Here is a 20,782-nt window from a genome sequence, read left to right as displayed (position 1 = left end):
TCCAAGTATATGTTGTTTACTGTATATTACTTGTCATAGGGAAGAAGTTGATGGGAAGACATGAAGTTGTTTGATTGTGTTGCTTTATGTAATAATAATATGAGCATCACACAAGGATGAAGACCTTTTTGTATTGCATCATTGACACAGGCTTTCATTCATCCATCCATCCATCCATCCATCCATCCATCCATCCATCCATCCATCCATCCATCCATCATTCATCCATCCATCCATCCATGTACTTGTGTAATAAAATACCAACACATGTAACCGTGAGGACATTATATTTGGTAAAAATATACATTAAATCATATTTTTCGACGCAGTATACTACTGCGTCGAAAAACTACTACTGGGTGTTTAATCTACGGGGTGTTTAATCATGAAGCTCCTCTCTATCAACATAAGTTTTTCGTCCCAAGGTGCAGGACAAAGTGTAATAAAAACAACTTTGTTCCTATCGCAGTCACTGAGCTAAATAAGAAGTAGTGACATTGCTCTTAATTTTATTGTATTCTACTTATTTATCCCATTTATTAGCTCTATTTATTATTGTGACTTTTCAATGGTATGTTCTTGTCTTGGTTGTAAACACAAAGATTGCCTTGGTTTCCCCAAAGTTTCATTTTTATTTATCTTGATCTTATATATTTTATCTAATCTTTTTACTTATTCTTGGTGCTGTATTGCTGGAGCTCTGAACACTTTTTTTTTTGTCTTCTCACTTGATTAAGTACATCTCTTTGAGGTTCAGTGTGTGTTTTGTATTGAATATGCCAAATGCAATCTTTTTTTTCCCCTCCTGCAAACCAAATCTACCCACAGGTATTAATAAAGTAACCTTGAACCCTGGTACACCCTAGATTCCATACAATATTGCAATAAATTGTGATGTCTATAATCAAAAATCTAATAACATATTATATTTCTTGAAACGTTCCTCTGTTATGACCTTGTTTAAGCACATCTAAAGGACAGATGTGTCAAGCCTTTGCAGGTACAGAAACCTCACATTATTAAATATCGCATTACTAGATATTACTGAGAAACGCAGTGGCTGACATTATTATTAATATGTCTCTCTCTATCTCTGAGCTCCTGACCGGGGTCGACCCAGAAAGTGCAGGACTCCACAGCCAACTGGGGCTTGGAAATAAGACCAAGAACATGATGATCAATGAGTAAAACCCACTGCCACCTCCTCGAGTTTAGCTCTAAGAGGCTCCAACTGCTTTGCTGTTATAATTTCATCCGATCTGTCTTGGAATGCTCATATCCGGTATCTGTGTTGGTCCATTACCTCCGTGTTGCTAAAAGAGTCGGTCCTCTCATGATGTGTTTTATAATGATTAAGTCTGACTTCTATCAGTTCAGTACTTGAACATATTTGCGCAGGGCTTTCAAAAGGCTTTCAGGAGAGGGTCAGCTCGTCTTGTGACTGACAGATATGCCTTAAGCATCCTCACCAGCATCCTTGAAGACAGGTCACCCACTCCACGCTGCACCCTCCCAGCAGAAACCACTCGTTTTCTGCTTCAGTGCAGGAATCTGTATCCAAGAGGAGATACAGAAGACACTAAAGTTTTCCTTTTTCTATCTAATGTTCTGTTCAGCTGCTTTATAAATGAAATCATGAGCACTTCAGGGGTCGCACAGGGGTGTAGTATTTGGCACTAGTCCCTGATAATAGCAAGAATGCTTTCAGTTGGAGCCAGGTTGGGCTTTCTGTGTGCAGATATATGTTCTTCCTGGGCATGTGTGGGTTTTCTCCAGGTACTTGGGTTTCTTTCCTCTCACAGTCTAAGAATTAGAACTACACTTGAATGAGCGCAGACCTTCGCCAACACCACATTTGTTTGCAGAACCGAGTTAGCATGATAGCCGTTAGCTCATATTGGTGCAAACTGGGGAGGTCAGGTTAGCTCCATCATGAAACACTGAGCAAGGAGCGTCTCCACGGCAACAGATGCTGATGTCTTTTGATCTCTTCCATGAGGTGCCTCTCTCATCTGCTTTGTATGGAACCATCTTTTGCAATTTTTGTGAATTTATTGGAAACGGTTTGTTGTTAATGTTCCAAAATGTAATTTATTGGCAGTGGTGCGCAACACCATCAGGGGCAGCAGTCAAAAATGATCAAATCTCCTATGTCCTCCAAATGCATCACAGCTCCTTTCCTCTGCTGGGACTAGCAGTAGCTTCATTGCTAACCTCTGATGGAAGCTGGACGCTGCTATTGGCTTAAAAGGTTGAGTGACAGGATCATCAGCCAATCAGATTCTGATGTGTTATTGATGGACCGCCTCAGGGCCAGCAGAGTTTCTAGTGCTGGTCTTGGTGTCGTCATTGAAATGGGCTTGACTGATTGGCCCATGGGCAGGTGGTGATGACACTCTGTTATTATCTGCTACTCTGGAATGATGGCAGCTAATTTAACAGCAAGATCGATGATACGATAGCTGTCCTGCTTCAGGTCCTTTTTCAAGGTGCCTGTTTGCAGAAGAAATAGAAATTGTGAGTAGAGGAAGACCGACACCAGAAATTGATGATCTAACTCAGACCAACAAAGGCCTTGTGCAGCATTTTATAGTGGGATGGATTTAATCTACAACTGATGGTGATGGTAGTTTTTTTTTCTTGGCGCTGCTGTTGGCATTTGGTGCTGTTTTTTGTTTGTTAAAGTGGTGTTTCCTATATAATCGTGGCAGCCCACCACGATTAAATTATATCAGGTTTTAGTTCAACCAATGCAATATTGCTCTGTTCATTCATCTCTGCATAGCACATTCTCCCTTTTATTGTCATTCACACAGACAGATGAGCGCACATGCATGAGAGTCGTATGCGGGATTCACACGGTCCGAACCCCTCGTCAGACACTATGCTACTGTTGGCCCTGACTGAAACACCACCGCACACACGGTGTGTGCGAGGAGAAGCGGGGTCGCCCCCCAGAGGCCGGAGGGGGAACCTGCTGTCGTCTTCCTTTTCTATAATCTTTATAAGAGCTGAACTCTGAGCAGGTAAGTTGTTCAATTACACACACACACGCACGCACGCACGCACGCACGCACGCACGCACACACACACACACACACACACACACACACACACACGATTTGAGAAGTTACTCACCCGCATACATGGAGACAACAGGAAAGACTTCACAGCAGTTCAGGCCTGAATCTCAGCAGAGGACTGGAGATCTGTTGAACACATGAAATCTTTACAAAATAAAAAAAGTTAACTGGTAAAAAGTTTGTTTTTATGTTTGTTTTCCACACAGGTGTCACCAACAAGCCCTCCAACTCAAACGACCACATTGGTCATTTTTTTAGAGCTCCAAAATATGACCTCTCAGGACCTGGGGTGCCAGAGAAAACTAATGGCTGAAAAAACAACAGTATTCACAATAACCTAATATATAATACATCCACTTGACAAATAACATGGAATTGTTTTTATAGAATCATTATCAAAGTAATCCAACTTGTTTTTAAAGGTAAGGCATATAAGGTTTGTTACAGCATGAATCTTACTATGAAGCATAGTTAAAAAGTTTTTGTACTTTGTTTTCAAACTGGATAAAAACTCTGATGAAAATAAAGGGAACATTAGCAGCGGGTATAAGAGCACATTCATCTTAATGCAGCAGATTGGGCCAAACCGGGACAGGGGCAGATTCTACCAGCGTTCCAAGTCTCTTTTGACTGAGGTACAGGTTGGGAACAACATAACATTTTTGGAGATCTCCTAGGCATCCGTGCTGGAGCTGCTGTTGGAGGCTCATCCCGGACTGTGGTGGCTTGTTTAGTTGCTGTAAAACAGAGTGTTGAAGAGAGAGAGCGAGCAGAATGAGATGGCACCGGTCAGCACAGCTTTCACCAGCAACACCGTCCAACTGTCCAACAGGAAGACGTGGACGAACAACCTGGAGACAAAAACACCAAGAATTAGTGTGAAGCATGTCAGGCCTCGTTTAGATAGCATTTTGAACTGAATAGAATAGAATAGAATAGACACCATCCTGTCAAGTGCTGGACCTCCTTGTTGTAGACTGACTCGTTGTCTGTTATCAGTCCTACGATGATGATGTCATCAGCAAACTTGACGTTGGAAAACTTTTCTTGCATTTTGGATGTCTGTGTGCCGAGCCGTATTGAAAAACAGCCACGCAAAATAATACATGAAGACATAAAAGAAATCAAAATTCAAATATGTGTTAAAGGGGACTGCATAAATTTGCCTGACGTTTCAAGTGAGGTGAATAGAAATACAATGGAAATTGAATCAAAGAACGTTGCATGAGTCAGCCTGTGACTGCATTGCTAAGAAAAAAACAACAACAAACAAAAAATATCACATTACACAAATACTTCTTTTCAACCAATGAAAGACCAAACACTTAATTAGGCTTCTGCCTCTTCAACGATGACTCCTTCAATTTGTCTTTTGGTCCTGGGGGACATTAGTGATCCAAACAAACCAGATATGGGTCTGACCTTTAAAAGGAAGAGGAAAAAAAACCCTTCCTCCCTAACATTTTTATTTTCTTTATTAAAGGTTGACATTTTGGCAGAAGGCGGTGGCGGCAGCGGAGGTTTGCTGTAAAAACAAAGTCAGAACGTGGCGCTTTCTTCTCTCAGTTGTCTGCCGAGTGATCCAGTTTTCGATAGCGATTTCTCAGAGCTGTACTTCTTGAAGCAGACGTCCGCACTACTCATGTCTCCCACAACGCCTCCTTTTGAATAGATTTGTCTTTATCTGTTCTCAACCTGTTTGTCTCTTTTCCTGCGTTAGCTGCAAACAGACACACTCCACTCACAGAGCGTCTATTGATTAACCTATTTGCTCCTAATTGTGCCCAATGAGGGCGGCGGTACATCATTTCCACTCTCCCAGCATTGCATCCCATTCCAAGTCATTGTCATTCCCTCTCACCCAGTCTCTCCCTCTACCTCGCTGCTTATCTCCTAATTGCTTTTCTATAAATGGGTGAAGCGGAAAGTGCGTCCCATGTGCAAAAGGAGCATTTCAAAACTCTAAATGTCCTCTAAATGTCTCATTACTCCCCTCCTTGGGTGTAATTGCCACACTGAGCGAGGCCCCCAGGCCCCCCAGGGTGAATATAATTAAAATTATGAAATTATGAAATAAAATTATGGACTGTTATTCAGCAGGGGGGAGCTGCGGGAGAGCAGACGATATTTCTGGGGCCACAATGGAAAGATTTTTCTTCAACATTAAAGATCAGCTTCACACCCAACAACAGATCCTGTGTGAAGTGTGAAAAACTGCATGCAAATAGTTTGTGCGTGTTTTGTTGATGATCCAAAATGAAATAACAGAATGAGTGACATCACAAGCAAGCAGAAGGAGTCTCATAAGAGCACACAAGAGTTTTGTTTGCATTAAGTCCTGTACAATCTGCTGACAATGGAACCGCTCTCTGGACCATAATGCACTATTTCCAAAGTGATACTTCCAGTGTACTTCTTCCAGTGCGAGGATGTGAGAGGATTTTTCACCAGTCCCTCCAAGCTAGTCAGGATGGGTGTGCTGGAGAAGGCTGCAGCCAGCGCTACAAGGTGACCCGGGTCTGTCCCCCCCCCCCGACTAAGAGCTCCTGGAGGAGGTCCACACTCAAGAGGAGCCCCAGCGCCTCCTCAGTCAGCTCCTTCACTGTCAGGTCTCCTTCAGAACCCTGTGAAGTCCGTGGGCCCTGAGCGTCCAAACACCTTTCTCTGTCTAATTATCCTCATGTGGTTTTGACTGTCTGTGTTTTGGGATTTCCCCTTTGTTTTAGGATTTATATGTTTGGAATGAAATCCCTCTTCCACACCTCTATGCCGGCTTTTGTAAATAACCTTGATTCTTTGACAGACCCTCCGGGATTACAACTGTTTACGCAAATTCAACAGATACCAGGATTTTATTTGCGGCCCGCAACTTCAACCCGTCTTCGACAACTTTTCCACAATTTTCAGACTAAAGACATGAGAGAAAAAAAACTTTTCTAAATGTTTCATGTTTTATGCACTTTTTAAGGCTGGATTGCGGTTTCTGTTTCGAATGTGCCTTCATGTTCCGCTCCGTGGCTGCTCCCAGACTCCCCAACCGAGGCACCACCACGCTGCACGGTCGACCATCTGCAAGTGAATAGATGGACAATAACAACATTGTTTTCCTCCAGAGTGTCATGACTCCCGGTTCATCTTCTCCTGGGACTTGGTGGTTTTATAGTTGACAGTCACTGGATGAACAATTCAACTTCATCCTCTGTCCATACAAATGGCATGCCAACAACATTGTTTTCATCGTTTATGCCGTTTCCATGGAAACGTACATTGTTTTAAAAATGCTGCCACGTAAAGGTGAAACCTCTCTGAAACTAAAACACAAAAACAATGTATTTTCACTTGAAGCGTTATTGTGTAAACTGACTAGCCACGCTATTTTCTGATATCCGGATCCAGATATTCGATGTGGATCACCTCCAATATTTAATAGGATCTTCCATGGCCTAACATCATCTATGATGAAAATGTCGACAAGATCCATGCGGCCGTTCTGGCGTAATTTTGCTAGAGGTATAAATAGACACCGATGATTTTATTATGTCCTTGGCGCAAGAAGACTGTAAAGAGTGTAAGACTGTAAAAATCAGAGGAGCGGTATTTCCTGATAGGCTTTTTGTTTTGGAATAAAACATTGAAAACTTTTCAATGCTCTTGTGTTGACCACATACATTAAATCTGAAAACCGTTGTCCTGAAACCCACATGTATCCTAACTATGTTCATATTAACACTTGTTGCTATTACTTTTGTTAGCTTGTCGTATAAAGGAAGAAAAAAAAACCCATTTCAAATCCATGCAACCAGTTTGTTTAGCTGCCCTTTGAACAGATACACAAATTGCTCTTAATGATTTTATTGATGCCTGAGCAGTAAAACGCGTTCACCAAGTTAACAGGAAACATTTATGAGCCGCACTGAAATCACTACTTTGTACTTCAGATGACTGAGAACAGATTCAGAAAAATATCTCTATGAAGGAAGATAAATTATGAGTTTGGGTGGAATAAGAGAGAATAGGTGATCACAGAGAACCGGGGAAGAGAGGAGGAAACCTAGCGAGCTGAAACTGTGTTTACCAAAGGGTTGGCTGTGATTAAAAAAATATTTTCTGGAAGTCGTGGATACACACTGGTTTCATTTTCAGAAGGAGCGCGCTCAGTGTGGAGTCACATTTTGGGCGGAATTGTTGCCCATTTGATTCCCATCACACAGCGACAGTCTTTCCAACACTGGCTCAAGCAAATAGAAGCATGAAATAAGTATTCGTGTTGAATTTATGTTGACAGACGTGTTTTTATCATCTGTCAGCGAAGACAACATCTGTACCGTGAAACTCTGCAGAAACCCACAAAGCGTCGGTAACCATTGTGTTTTGAATATATATTATATGCTGATGATGCAACAGAAGTTACAGATTTTTAATTAATATAGGAGTATTTTTCTGTGTACAGTATATATGCATCTGTATCTACATTTGTCCATTTTTACACGTACAAATCCAAACTTGTGAAGTAAGTCAGTCCCGGTGTGTGCAGTTTTCTCTCTGTCAGAAGAAAACAAACAAACAAGTAAAATAAAATAAGCATGGGTTGTTGGAGAACTGTGGGAGGTTCTAGTGGGTTTTCAACAAGTGTTAACACTGAGAGAACAAACATAAAGGTTTAGCTATTTCCCACTGCAGGGCGTCAGGTCTCACAGTGGGGAGGTAACAGGTTGAGGAAAATCCCGGAGAAAGTCCAGAATGGAGGAAATGCTTTGTAAATCCTAGTGTTCTGGCGAGAGTTCATGAGAAAGAAGAAGGGCTCAGAGATCAGGTCGGTGGTTCGTTGAGGTCCGTGTCAGAGTTGTGCCATTTTAATCCTGACGCTGGAACGACTCATCCCTTCCTGTCGGGGCTGCCGTCGCCGTCCCGCTCCCTCCTCTCCTGCTCGGCTATAGCGCCACATTGAAGTCAGTCACCAGGAAGTCCACGTGGTCTCTGTCTTTGGTCTTGAAGGCCTCGGCGATGATGCGTGCCGCCTCCCGGTGCTCCCGGCCCCTCAGCGAGACCCCGTTCACCTCCAGGATCACCTGGCCCACCTTCAGCTGGCCGCAGTTGTGAGCTGATCCGCCCCTCTGGGGAACACAAATCAAGAAGTGGAATCCTTCGTCAACTTTAAACATATTGACTGTCTGTCTGTCTGTCTGTCTCTCTGTCGGTCGGTATGTCTGTCTGTCTGTCTGTCTCTCTGTCTGTCGGTCTGTCATTAAAACTGTCAAAACAGTAATAACGCACAAATACAAAATAATCAGCAAATAAATGAGGAGATGGGACAAATTATATTATTGTAAGTAATACAGTAGCGAGGACACACACACACACACACACACACACACACACACACACGCACACGCACACGCACACGCACACACACACGCACACGCATCAGTATATATAAACCCCTTGATAATAATACATACAATTAAATGGATCTAGAATTAAAATAAAAATACCATAAATATACATACATAAAATGTATTATTGATATCCAAGTACACACACCTACATACTTGTACACATGCACTTCTAGTTGAACATGTCTGAAAAGGAAAAAGTTTTGCATTCATTCCCACATACACATTCATTCACAAACACACACCAAAATATTCAGTCACACCGTTCTATTTTCCATTTCGCTGTGTTGAAAGAGTAGTTAAAAAATGATGCCTTCACTAAACTGCTTATTTACAAATGACATTCTTTTATTTCACTGTTTTGTGACAGATGGATTTTAATTATTTATTTTTTTCCTGTTTTCTTTTAAATGACACTTTGGTGAATGGAGATTGCTCTCTAACGGAGCAGAACTCGTGGTGTTTCACAGCAATTGGAGGGATTTGTTTACACTAATGATCCCAGCTCAGAAATGTGCACCCACTGAACATGTGGCACCCATCAAACTGATGCTCACAATTCAAAGCATCTCACTGGGAACACTCGTAACAAACCACACTCCCCCCAAAAAATTCATTCAAGGTTTAAGGTTCAGGAATCAAATTTCACACGAGCTCTTTAAATAAAGTGCATGCAATTCAAAGTCAAATGAAAAGTCTTTTCAACAACACCAGAGCATGTAACAGAATGGAAAGTAAATAAGACTTTCAGAGATAATCTTTGTTTGGGAACATAGTCACGGCATCATGAAAATGGTCAAAAATTGATTTTGCTTTGCGGCCCTCACAATATTTTTCGTGGCAGCAGGACATGATGAGTCTAGAAATGCCATCAAAATAGCAGCGAGTGTCTTCAAACAGCCCGGTGAGAATTTTGAGTTTTGGTGTGTATTTATCACTGGATATGAGCCATCTGCCTGTAAGTCAAATGTAATCTCAAGTGCAACAATCTGAGAGGCAAAAAAAAAACCAAAACAAAAAAAAAACAATCATTAACTCAAAGAAGTGGAACACATCCCCAAGGTAAGTCTGCCAAACACAAGTCTACTTCCTGTCTCAGACGCCCAAAAAGAGCTCCGCTTACTTTTGATGCATTACACCCAAGTGAATTAATTCCTCTCAGTGCCCGAGCTGAAATTTAAACATCACGCCGTAAATATAACAAGTAAATCACCAGGCTGCAGGTGGATACCAGCAGCCCCGTCACAGAGAATCACATTAGCAGCAAATTTATATGCAAAAGCTTTTCTCAGTCCTCAGAACTTTTCCAGCACAAAGGTCAAAAAGACTTTTTAGTGAGGTCAGATCATCTCTTTGTAATGAACTGACTTCGCAATAAGACTAACAAGTGAGTCTACAACCAAGATAAACTGTCTGATTGTTGAATCACTACCAACTCCTCCAAGTGGACAGCAGCTGCCGACACCCCCAAGAGACACGAGAAGCTAGAGATACACCGACCTCGCTTTATTTTAAAGGGAGAGAGGAAGTCTTCACTCATCACCTCATTTTGGGAGCATTGCTTAACTCAGGCCACATTTACAACATTTTCAAGTGAAATTGCAAAATGTTACATTTTGGGTGTCCGTTTACGCAACGGTGCTCAGAGCCGATGCAAACACAATTTTTGGAAAAACGCTGCGACTGTACATGCGCACCACGGCTGGGGTAAACAATTGTTCTGCACATGCTCAGTCGATAGACAACAACAACAATGACTGTCTTCAGAGTGTCATGTCCCCCAGTACGTATTCTCCTGGGGGCTTGGTGGTTTTATAGTTGAGATTCACGCGGAATAACAATCAAACTTGGTCCTCCGTCCATACGAATGCCGTCGGTAATGTTTATGGCGTATCGTTCTGCATGTGTGACTTCATGACAGAGACAAATAACAAACACAGTGGCGCAACATGAAACAACTGCGTACGACTACATCGTTTCCGAAATGTTGTTATGTAATTGGAAACATTTCTAATTCACTATAATTATGCGTTTTCACCTGTAAACATTCATTGAGGTGTCATCACATGAAATGATTTCGTCTTTACATGTTGCTTCTTTTAAAAAGACACCAGTTGTAAAATGTTCACAAACATACTGGGATTATTTATACAATAAGCAAATGACTTTTTAGTATGGGCCTTAAAAACAAAACAAGGTTGTGTACTCTGAATGACCTCTGACTTTGCTTCCAAAACATCATCTCCCGGCTGTGGAATCAGGAGACTCCCAAAAGAAAGTATCTATAGAAGCTCCCTGCACTTCTGCACTTGGTCCGTCACTGTGAACTTCTGAACGAAGCTTCCTGGTTTCTATATGTGGCAGCTTCAAATATCACTGTTCTGGGTGACTCACTTCACCTCACTCTAACACGATTGTTTCCCCTCCTACAAGACAAGTCAAATCTACACTTCCAGAGAGGCGGCAGGCTCCGTTTCCGCCCTGCTTTTCAGCGTGAAGTGGAAATCTCCTCCAGACTCCATGTTCTCCACCGGGGTGAGGACGGCGCGGCACACTTTCCCTGGATATTACTTTCATTTTGAGTTCATATCAAGTGATTTATATAAGTCATGCCAATCGCACAGATTCTGAGTCAATGCAAGAACCATGGTTTTTCATGTTTTTTTTTTTTTTTTAATGGGGAGAATCAAAACTGAAATGTTCTCTACATGTCTCTGTATGTAATTTATGAGAATTGAATTGCCCACAGGGCAGAACGTGAATCTCTACAATGGGCGATCCATTGAACCATGACTGTGCTTTTAGAATGACAATTTAGTAACGTGTCGGTCTTTATTCGTCAGATGACCCTCTGAGGAACCTCCCTTTATTACTAAATTGTCAGTTAATAAGAAACAATAGCATAAAGTAAAGATGACAAAATGAACAGATTTCAGCTTTGTGTGCACAGCGCCCACTACTGGCCTCAAATGCTAACGCCATCATTTTTAGCATTTCTGCTACTGGAAAAAACAAACAAAACATAAACTGGTTTTACATGATCCACCTTAAAAAAAAAAAAAATATTTTTTTATCACTAATAGTCAACAGCGACATACTGCACTACCCTGCAGTTTAAATCACAAATTAGAGTGATCTGAACTGAATTTCCTTGTGACTGTCAGTTAATCTCATTATGTGTGAATGAGATGCCTAAACACGGCGGCGCCTTCAAACAAGTGCAATACTGTTATATTTAATACTTTGCTGTGGCTACGAGCACAACGTGTACAACACACAGTGTGGAGATACAGATCCGACTCTTCTGGAGGGATGATGGGCTCCGTTAACGACAGTCGAATTCTCATCTCCAGCTCGTCCCAGCAGATCTGAGAGGAGAGTGGAGGCTGGGCCGGGGGGCCGGGGGGCCGGGGGGGGGGGGTCTGCTGTATCACGACTCCACTGCGTGCACTTAAAACGCTGCTGAGGTGCAATATTGTCTATTGCACATGACCTGTGTTGATTTCATCTGTCGCACAGTGAAAATCAAGAAAAAAAACCCATCCTGATGTTTGGCCTGAACTATAAGATTGTGTACATTGCTCAAGGGCCTCATAACGTTGAGTTAGTACTCCCAAGATGACTGGGCAAACTTTTCACAGTCTTTTTTTGGTTGTGTTTCTTTCCACCTTGAAACCTGAGTCTTCTGCATCAGGTGACCTGAAGGCTGCCACGTTATTAATGTCTGTAAATAACAGCGGAGTTGCACCGTGATATTGTTCAGGGATGTAGCGTCAGTGTCACATTGTTTGTGGCTTCGTCGCACGCTTAATCAATGCAGGTTGAACTTCAGCAGCCAAAACAATCCCGTAACAAAGACATGGACACTCACAAATAAGTTCCCTGCCACTGAATATAAGCTGATTAGAAAAATGACTTGCATGAGTAGTTTATATTGTCCTTAGCTGTGTTAATGTGGGTGAAATGAAATGAGTTTTAACCTTGTTTCAGGTGGCTGCTCTGCAGCTGACGAATGTCTTTTTTGTCCCAAAAAACCATTGCTATGGTGACAAAGCACCCATTTCCTCGGTTATGATCCACAGAAAAAAGGCAGATTTTTATTTCCATTACCCTCTCAATGAAGCGTCCTAGAGGTGGAGGAGGACTGGGTGGTGGTGGGGTGGGGGGGGGGGGGGGGGGGGGGGGGGGGTCAAACCCATTCAGTGTTTTAATGTTAAGGAGAGTTCCTTTTTTCCTCTTTGTGCAGATGATTCTGAGCTCACATTAGTTCTACAAACACAACAACGATTCTTCGAATGTTGGTCAGCAGGACAACTTCCTTCATTGTCAGGTGCAAAATGGGCAGATTCAAATTTCCAGATGTGAATAATGTCATTATTGAACAACAATCTTTGTTGTGGTGTAGACTATAAGTGACGAAAATGTCAATACCAAATAATTTACTGCATTCTCAGGATAAAGCCAATTTTAATGAAAAATTCCAGTGCAAAAATACAGTGAAATGTCCCCAAATACTTCTCAATAACTGTTGCATCATGTGTGATTTTATAAACTCACCCTGACAGCTTGAGGCCAACGCTAGTTTGCTAGCTTTCATGGCAATGTCACTGATATCGCAGCTCGGGTCTCGGTGCTGTGAGCTGTGATGTGTTGTTACTCTGAAGAAATCTATATTTAAAAATCTACGTTTCGTTTGAAATTCTTACAATTTGCTTGTTGGCTTGGCCAGTTTGGAGCCTCTTGCAGGATAGTTTTGGGCCCCGGGCCTCTTGTTTGTCCTTGTGTACCACTGTGTTTCTTAAAATACACGTATGATGTGCTTTTTGTGCTCGTGAAGGAGTACGAGTCAGTACCAAAAAGGACTAAACAAGCAACAAAGAGGGAATGTATGAAATTCAAAATAGATATAAGTACATAAGTAATAAGTCCATAACTATAGTTGTTGTGGACTTGTTACTTATATACTTATTTTTGGCCGAGGTTCAGCCTTAAATGGTGGATATTTTCTCAGGGGTTCACTGAAAACCTTGAGAACCGCTGACCTACGACAAGCAGCGCCCTAATGCTGACCGACTAATACTGGGTGGGATGTATTTGTTCCCAGCACCGGCACAACGGCCAATTTCAGTGAGGCGTAGACTTCACTGGACCCGTGAACACGTCCTGTGGTATCGGGCTGTGAAGCAGCTGTAAAAACCCTGGACTACCACACGTCTGCCTTGTTGGTCCGGTACCTCCCAGTGGAGGCTTGGATTGGATGGTCGTTGGAGGTCAAGTCAACACGCCCCTTCCTTTTTCTGATGCTTACAAACCATTGCAAAGCCTTGCTGACAGCAGACACTGTGTGAAATGGTTTCCCGTGGTGAGCTCTTCACGGAAAAGGTGACGCATCTGACCACTTCCACTCACTGCTCTGTGGTCCCAGTCTGAAGCTCGCATGCACACTGCCGGAGGCTCCTGCACCCTCGTCACAATGGACGGTTTGGCTCCAAAGAAACATACGCAGCAGCCCGCTGTGAGCTGTGGGTTGTAAAGCTTTCCATCAAAACGTGCTGCCTTTTCAGTAGTTTGGGACACAATAGCTTCACATGGTCACCAATATCATTTTGATGTTTTTTTTCACCCGGTTGGAGAGAAATAGGATGTTTTGAAGCTCTGGATCTTAGTCATGGTTTTTCCTTTGTGATTTGATCCCAAGTAAAGGATGTTAATAAATATAAAGAATTGAAAAGTATTGCGAGGGACATGCTGATCGAGGTATCATATAGTTTTTTCCTTCACTATGTTGTCTATGTATGATGTCTTCTGGCCTGTCGAAGAGATTCGAGTCTCAGCGGAGCTTTCTGGTAAAATAAAGATGAAAAAGGAAAGACTTGGTCACAAGTTCACAGTTCCTGTCAGGGACCACTTCTTGTTGTTACTGACTACTGCAGATCCTTCACACATTCCTCTGGAAATAACAATCTGTCAAATTCAGTCACATCCTCCACTTGCCACTAACCCTCCTCTGGTTTCTACACAAAAACTTTAAGGAGAAAGTTTGATAAATCCCAGAACACACCGCGGCAATAAGATAATCAATGTGCAGTTTTTCCACTGAATTCTGAGGAGCAAACAGGATAACCATCATCATACCAACGAAAACAATTCAATGTAAAAAGGTTAGTCCAGATAATGTTATTGCTTTTGTCTCAAACTTGTCTCTGGATACCTTCTTTAGACCAATGAACCAACCTCCCTGATTATAAACTCCACAACCTCTAAAAACCATCCCAACAAATCTGTTTCACATGACTGATGTCAATATTTTGCAACAATGTCTGAAGTACAACTTTGCAGCTCAACGACAATGTGGAACCATTTATATACACCACACTTTCATTTTAATTGAGATAAACAACTCACTCTTCAGCGATGAATACATTCGGCATGACAAGCAGCTTTCGCACTGATTAGCTCACAACCCTTGAATCCATGATGAACGAAGCAACTTGATCCATGCTTCTTTAATTGTGAACACTCTGTTTTCCTGAATACGAAGAGTTTGTCGTCTTCACTACATGCTAAACTCACTTAATTTCTGTATATTTACGATTCATACAAAACAAAAATTAATGAATTTGAATTTCTGCTCCTTTATTTTTGGATTGTCTGAATCAAAAGCTTCAACATCAGGAGGAATGGAGGTGTAGAATGATAGAACGCAGCTCTACAGCCGTTTATAATGGAAACCTACGTAAACACACGCTGATTAAAGTTCATATTCACATGAAGCCATTAAAAGACTCATTTTATGGTTAAAAAAAATCCAGCTTTCATTTACAGTAGAATGTAGTTTGTTTTTTAGTTGCTGATGAACCAAAAGTGTCGCTTCATGACTAAGAAGTCCTGTGGGTGAGAAAATCTTAATGGAGCACCTCATAGGGAGCAACACAGCCTCATGCAGATCTCAGCCTGTGGTCATAACGCCATACAAGACCTGGAAGTGAAGTTACCATGAAAAGAATGAAAAAACCCTACAATGGAAAACTGCTTCTAATTTATATATCTGACGCAGCAAAACTTTCTGAAACAAAAACGCATCGTTTTCGCTTGAAACGTTGTTGAGTAGCGGACCTGAATGAATGCAACCAAGAAGTATTATCTATTGCAGAATAACCAATGATCAAAGGAACAGTTTACTAAGTGTCCTGCTCTCACTCACTCCTCCCTTCCTGAGAGTTTCCTCTCCTCCTCTCCTGTGTTCCCCTTAGCGCCGCTCCTGTGCTCTCCTGCTTCCTCCTCCTGGTCACAACTGTTTGTTATTGTCATCAGTGTGTGTATTTAGTTACTCGCTCTTGTAGCTCTGGTTGCCAGTTTGTCTGTATTTTCACACCATTCGTACCCGCCATTTCCCCCCTCGTATTGTCTTTGTGTTTTTCGGCCTTCTGCCTGCCTGACTTTGCTTCTGCTGGGGTTTTTATAATTAACACTTTTGAACTGAGCTTCTTGTCTGCTGTGCAACTGAGTTCACGAACCCTGACACTAAGAAATTAGTAATAATGATGGGAACTGGAAATGGTTCCTATCAATAGCAATCTTCTAGTTTATGACTTTACTGTGTCGATAACAAACAAGCAACATGGATGCCTTCAGCAGTGAGAGAAGAAAAGAGACAAACAAGCTGGTTGTTATATGTAGATGAACTAAGATTAAGAGGAAATAAATCTCAGAAGGTGCAGATATCTTCCCATCACATTTATACGCATTTGCTACAGAGTATTTACTTTGTTTTCTACAGGTTGCATATTGAGCTAATATTATGAAAAAGTGGAATAACAAACATCAAATATACTCTTTTGAAATGTTGAGAGGCAGTGAAAATGAAAATAACTAATTTGTCCATGTCTTCGTGCATGTTAACCTTCATCAGAACTGCCGCCATGATCAGATTAGTTTTTGAAAAGAACACATTCAGACAGTTTTTCCACCAGACGTAAAATCTTTGCCACATCCCAGTTTCTCACCACAGGTAGGACATTTGTATCCTCCAATTTAAAAAAATCACAAAACAATGATAAAACATCCATTTACCAATAGTGACCTTTCATCTAGACATCCCTCAAATGACCACATCCACCCACAACATCTTGACTCAATCCTTATTAACGCTGCTCTCGCATCTTTTTCATCCTTTCACTTACATGAGTTATCATTTCCCCCAGTCTGCTGTTTGATTTTCAATGTCCTGATTCCCGACCCTTTTATCCCTCGCCTTGCAATCAGCCTCCTTTTCTTTTTTTTCTTTTTTTTTTTACTTCAATCACCACCTCTGTGGAGTGGAGAGGCTGAGACGTGGCTCAGAATGAAGCCTTGTACTGTAGCCTGTCGCCAGCCACTGCTCTGATCTTAAAATTGTAACTCCCTGCTTCCTTATGTTTAGAAAATGATTAGTGTGGCACAAAGCCCCGAGCTGATGCAGGCTTTTGTTGGCTTGCAAATTGCCATGGCGGGCAAATATATGCACACCCTTTCGCAGTAATAGCGTTCATCAGACATGATGTTCCTGTCATTTCTCGCAAGGCTTCCAAAATGTGGCAGCGGATTGAAAATATGTCTTAGGTAGATGGCAAAAAGTCTATTTAGCCTTTTCAATCCACTTACAGTTCATATATCTGAACCTTTACCTGTCAAACTTCGTCACACAACTCGCTGCTTCAGCCTTTATTTTGCAATTCTCCTTTCAGAGTCTTGATGATGGCGAAATTAGCAATGATCTCAGCGTGAGTTCAGCTGCAGCGTGACTGCATAAGAAGCTTTAAAGCACTTCAGGTCGGACTGCTGGATGGGAGTGGGGAAGCTGCAAATCCAGCAGGAAGATAGGACAGGAGGAAGATATTGGCAGAAGATTGATGTGACTGAATGTTGGTCGGGACACTGAGTCAGGCAGACATGAAGTATTGATTCAAGGGAAACGGGCGACAGCATCAGAATCACAATTCATTCATTTGCTGTTTTCATGATGCTGTGTCTGTGGAAGGGAAAGTCTCTTCCTACACGAGTCAGACCACCTATATAGAATAGTAATTAAATCAAGCCTTGGGTAAATCCAAATCCAGAGCGAGCGTCGGGGAAATTAGATGCCCACAGCGCAAACGCATACTTCAACAGAAGGTCTGTGCACATAATGGCGTGCTTAGATCCAGTTTCCTGAAAGCGTTCCTTCATTAAAACCGCCTCATTTCTCTGTGGGGATCGAAAAGATTCAGTTTTCAGCAGTCCCGTCACTTCTCCAAAGTGTTTATGGCATTTCCTTGCAGTAAACTGGTCGTTCGCCAAGGCGGTGCCCCGAGAATTTCTATTCAATTTCCATCCTTAATCATCTCCGGTTGGATAGTGGCCAAGCTGAGGTATCTGGACCTGAGAGTCAGTATGTGGTCACATCTGCTCCTTGGTCCCGGTGGTCAGCTCTGGATGCAGATTGATTTTATGAGTCTGTGTCTGGTCAGCGCTGCACCTTTCTTTCTCTGAGTACGCTTATTAATGTGGGCGACTGAAACAAACACCAACAGAGAACTTCGACAAGTGGCTGAAGGGAACTTTCATACCCGCATTGGGATTTGCCAAGACTTAAAATCACATTTTTAGACTTGATAGACAATTCTGCTTATTTTAAAAGTTATTTAGCTTATTCCTTGATTTTACATAATAATCTTGAATCTAGATAAAAAAATTAATAAAAAAAATCATCATTTCAAATATAATTTAGCTGCTGCATGGACATTTAATTTCATTAGGTAATTTTCTTCAAAGTAATTTTAATAAGTAATTTTCTTCTCAAATGTAGTGTGTATAACTTATATTTGGCTACCCTTTGTTGCAGTGTGCCAAGTCTGCACTTCAAAATGTTGTTCAAGCAGGGCGTCAGTACGCAGCAAACACACGGAGGGTAAATAAACTGTATTCAGAAACAGGAGTACAGTATAGACGGTGGTGGGTTTTCTTGCAGGGAGGAGGCACACGATGAGTCAGGTGCCTTTGCAGTAATAACTATCCTCTATGGTCGCTGTAAACTTATGCAGAGCTGTAGCTGTGGTACACTGTCTGCATCAGTTTGACACGTAGTGAAATTTCATTTCATTTTTTTCACAAAGTTTGCCTTTAAGGTTCTTGTAATGAGGTTCTTGTGAGTTACCTGGTGTCCGAACGATACTACAGGAATAATCTTACCCTGCGGTTTTCTGTTGGACTTTACAGGAGCTTTTTGTTTGATGTCAAAAGGAGCCTGACCTTCACTGAGCTCTGGCTTCCTCACAGGAGAACAAAGCAGACTGGTTTGGATTTGAAGCGCAGGTCTGTCTGCACTGCAGATCGCTGTGATGGCTATTTTATCAAAGAATGCTCAGATTTTTTATTTGGTTTGGATTAATCTTGGGCTGCTTACATGACAACAAGTTGTCGGTGCCACTGAAGACACAACTTTTTGAAAACATTTCCCAAGATGGAACTGTTGAAAAAAATGCTCCATCTCAATGGAAATGGGGAAAACGTAACTTGTTGAAAATGATTAAGCTCCGTCTGTGTGTAGACTGCAGAAAAAACTGCTCCTGTGCATGGCCATGACGGCCATCATGGCTGTAGGAAATAGCTCTTCTGCACATGCTCAGTAGATGGACAAGAAGAACAATGTTTCCTGAAGAGTGTCATGACTCCAAGTCCATGTTCTCCTGGGACTTGGTGGTTTTATAGTTGACAGTCACTGTAATAACAATCCAACTTGTTCGTTCATCCATACGAATGTCCGTGTACTTGCCATTGCTTATATTTATAGCCTATTTCTTTTTATCTGCATGTGGTTTCATTATAAAAACAACCAAAAACAACAACGGAAAAACAATGCATTTTCACCTAAGAAGTCGTGTAAATGGGGTCTTGGTGGTATTAGCAAGTTCTACTTAGTATTTTTTCTTTTATAAATATAGATTTTTAGACTACTATAGATCAGAAGTAAATGCTGTTCCATCTAATGTCTGTGTCCCCTTTGTCTTGTCTCACCTGTATAGTGACGATCCTCGGCAGAGGCTGGCGGGTGTTGGCTCCGCCTTCAATGGCGATACCGAGGGTGCTGGCGCTCTTCGCCACTCTCACCAGTGTGGACGTGGGCTCCAACAGCCCCGGCTACATTCACAGAGAAACACAAGCAAAAGTCAGCGACGGAAATGGAGCATTATTTATGAAAACCGTCACACAGCCTGTCTTTTGTGTGTGAGTCACCATCTTTGCTCCTTAATGCACGCATATGTTCTTCTGCCTTTGCTGATTTTCACGGAGTACAAGTACTCAAGAATCTCTTCCATCAATTCACATGTTCAAACACGCCATGGCTGCATTAACATATTCAGTCTTGTTGATGTATTTATGAAAGAGCAATCAACTTAATAGCCTCACAAGTTAGAGGACAAAGAAATAACTAATTTCAAATTTCCATTCCACTTCCATTATTCAGTCATCTTTATGCTTGTCAAGTCATATAAACCAAAGATGGGTTTTCATCCTCTGTAAATTATTCTGAACCACGTTTGTGAGTTTTCAGGCCCAGACTCTGAACGAAATGCCAATTACAGGCATCCTGATGGTGTCGTGGACTCGTCGGCATATTAACAAACATCCATCAGCAACAGAGCAACAGCCCAGCTCATTAGAAGTGGTGTCAACGCGTGTTTCTCTCCTCCATTCAGCTCACTGCTGTGGCAGTAATATGAGGAAAGCTAAGAGGCAGAGTGCCTCGTATCAGGACATAACAGGATATCTTTTCATTGTAAGCGACTGTTGTGCGATGTTGGAGGTTTAAATGTTGCTGTTGAAACCAAATCCAATCAAAAGTGTTTGAAATTCATTTTGCACACTTGCAAACTTTAAATTTATATCTATAGCTTTGGAAATCATTCATGGCCCAATATTTATGTATAAGTATGCTGGAGAGAAAAAAAAATTAAAAAACATAAATTAAAGTACTCTGAGAAAAGACATTTTCTGTTTAAAAGTAGATCTTTTTAAGGAAGAGGATATATGTTCAAGCTGAACCAGACACAAATCATTAGTCAAAGCTGAGAGTTTCATATCGGTTTTTAAAATATGTCTGAACGGGATGTTTTTTTTCCCCAGAAATTATTTATTGGTGAAGCTTTAACAAACTTAAATTGTTCATCTTTATTTACTACGGTGCGTCAGCCTTTCATCTCCACACCGCAGTTTTGAGTCGTGACTGACATGTGAACGTTTTTAAAAGATTGCTGGTGGCGGTCATTGACGAACAACAAATACACC

At 41.6% G+C, this 20,782-nt stretch overlaps 1 protein-coding gene across 1 annotated transcript in view; it reads right to left on the bottom strand.

Annotated features, from left to right (window-relative positions):
• Window positions 1-8,014: 8,014 nt before the first annotated feature.
• Window positions 8,015-20,782, bottom strand: part of whrna (whirlin a) — a gene marked incomplete at both ends in the record, with an annotated part of 220,151 nt that continues 207,383 nt past the window's right edge. The window contains 2 exons of the mRNA XM_080509813.1: window positions 8,015-8,197; window positions 19,511-19,633. Of these exons, the coding sequence (XP_080365939.1) occupies window positions 8,015-8,197; window positions 19,511-19,633 (306 nt within the window). The remainder of the gene's footprint in view (window positions 8,198-19,510; window positions 19,634-20,782) is intronic.

This window comes from Blennius ocellaris, assembly GCF_963422515.1.
Source record: "Blennius ocellaris genome assembly, chromosome: 15".
NCBI classification, from domain to species: Eukaryota; Metazoa; Chordata; class Actinopteri; order Blenniiformes; family Blenniidae; genus Blennius; species Blennius ocellaris.
The sequence above is the reverse complement of the archived record's forward strand: the minus strand, read 5'-3'. Positions and strand labels throughout refer to the sequence as shown.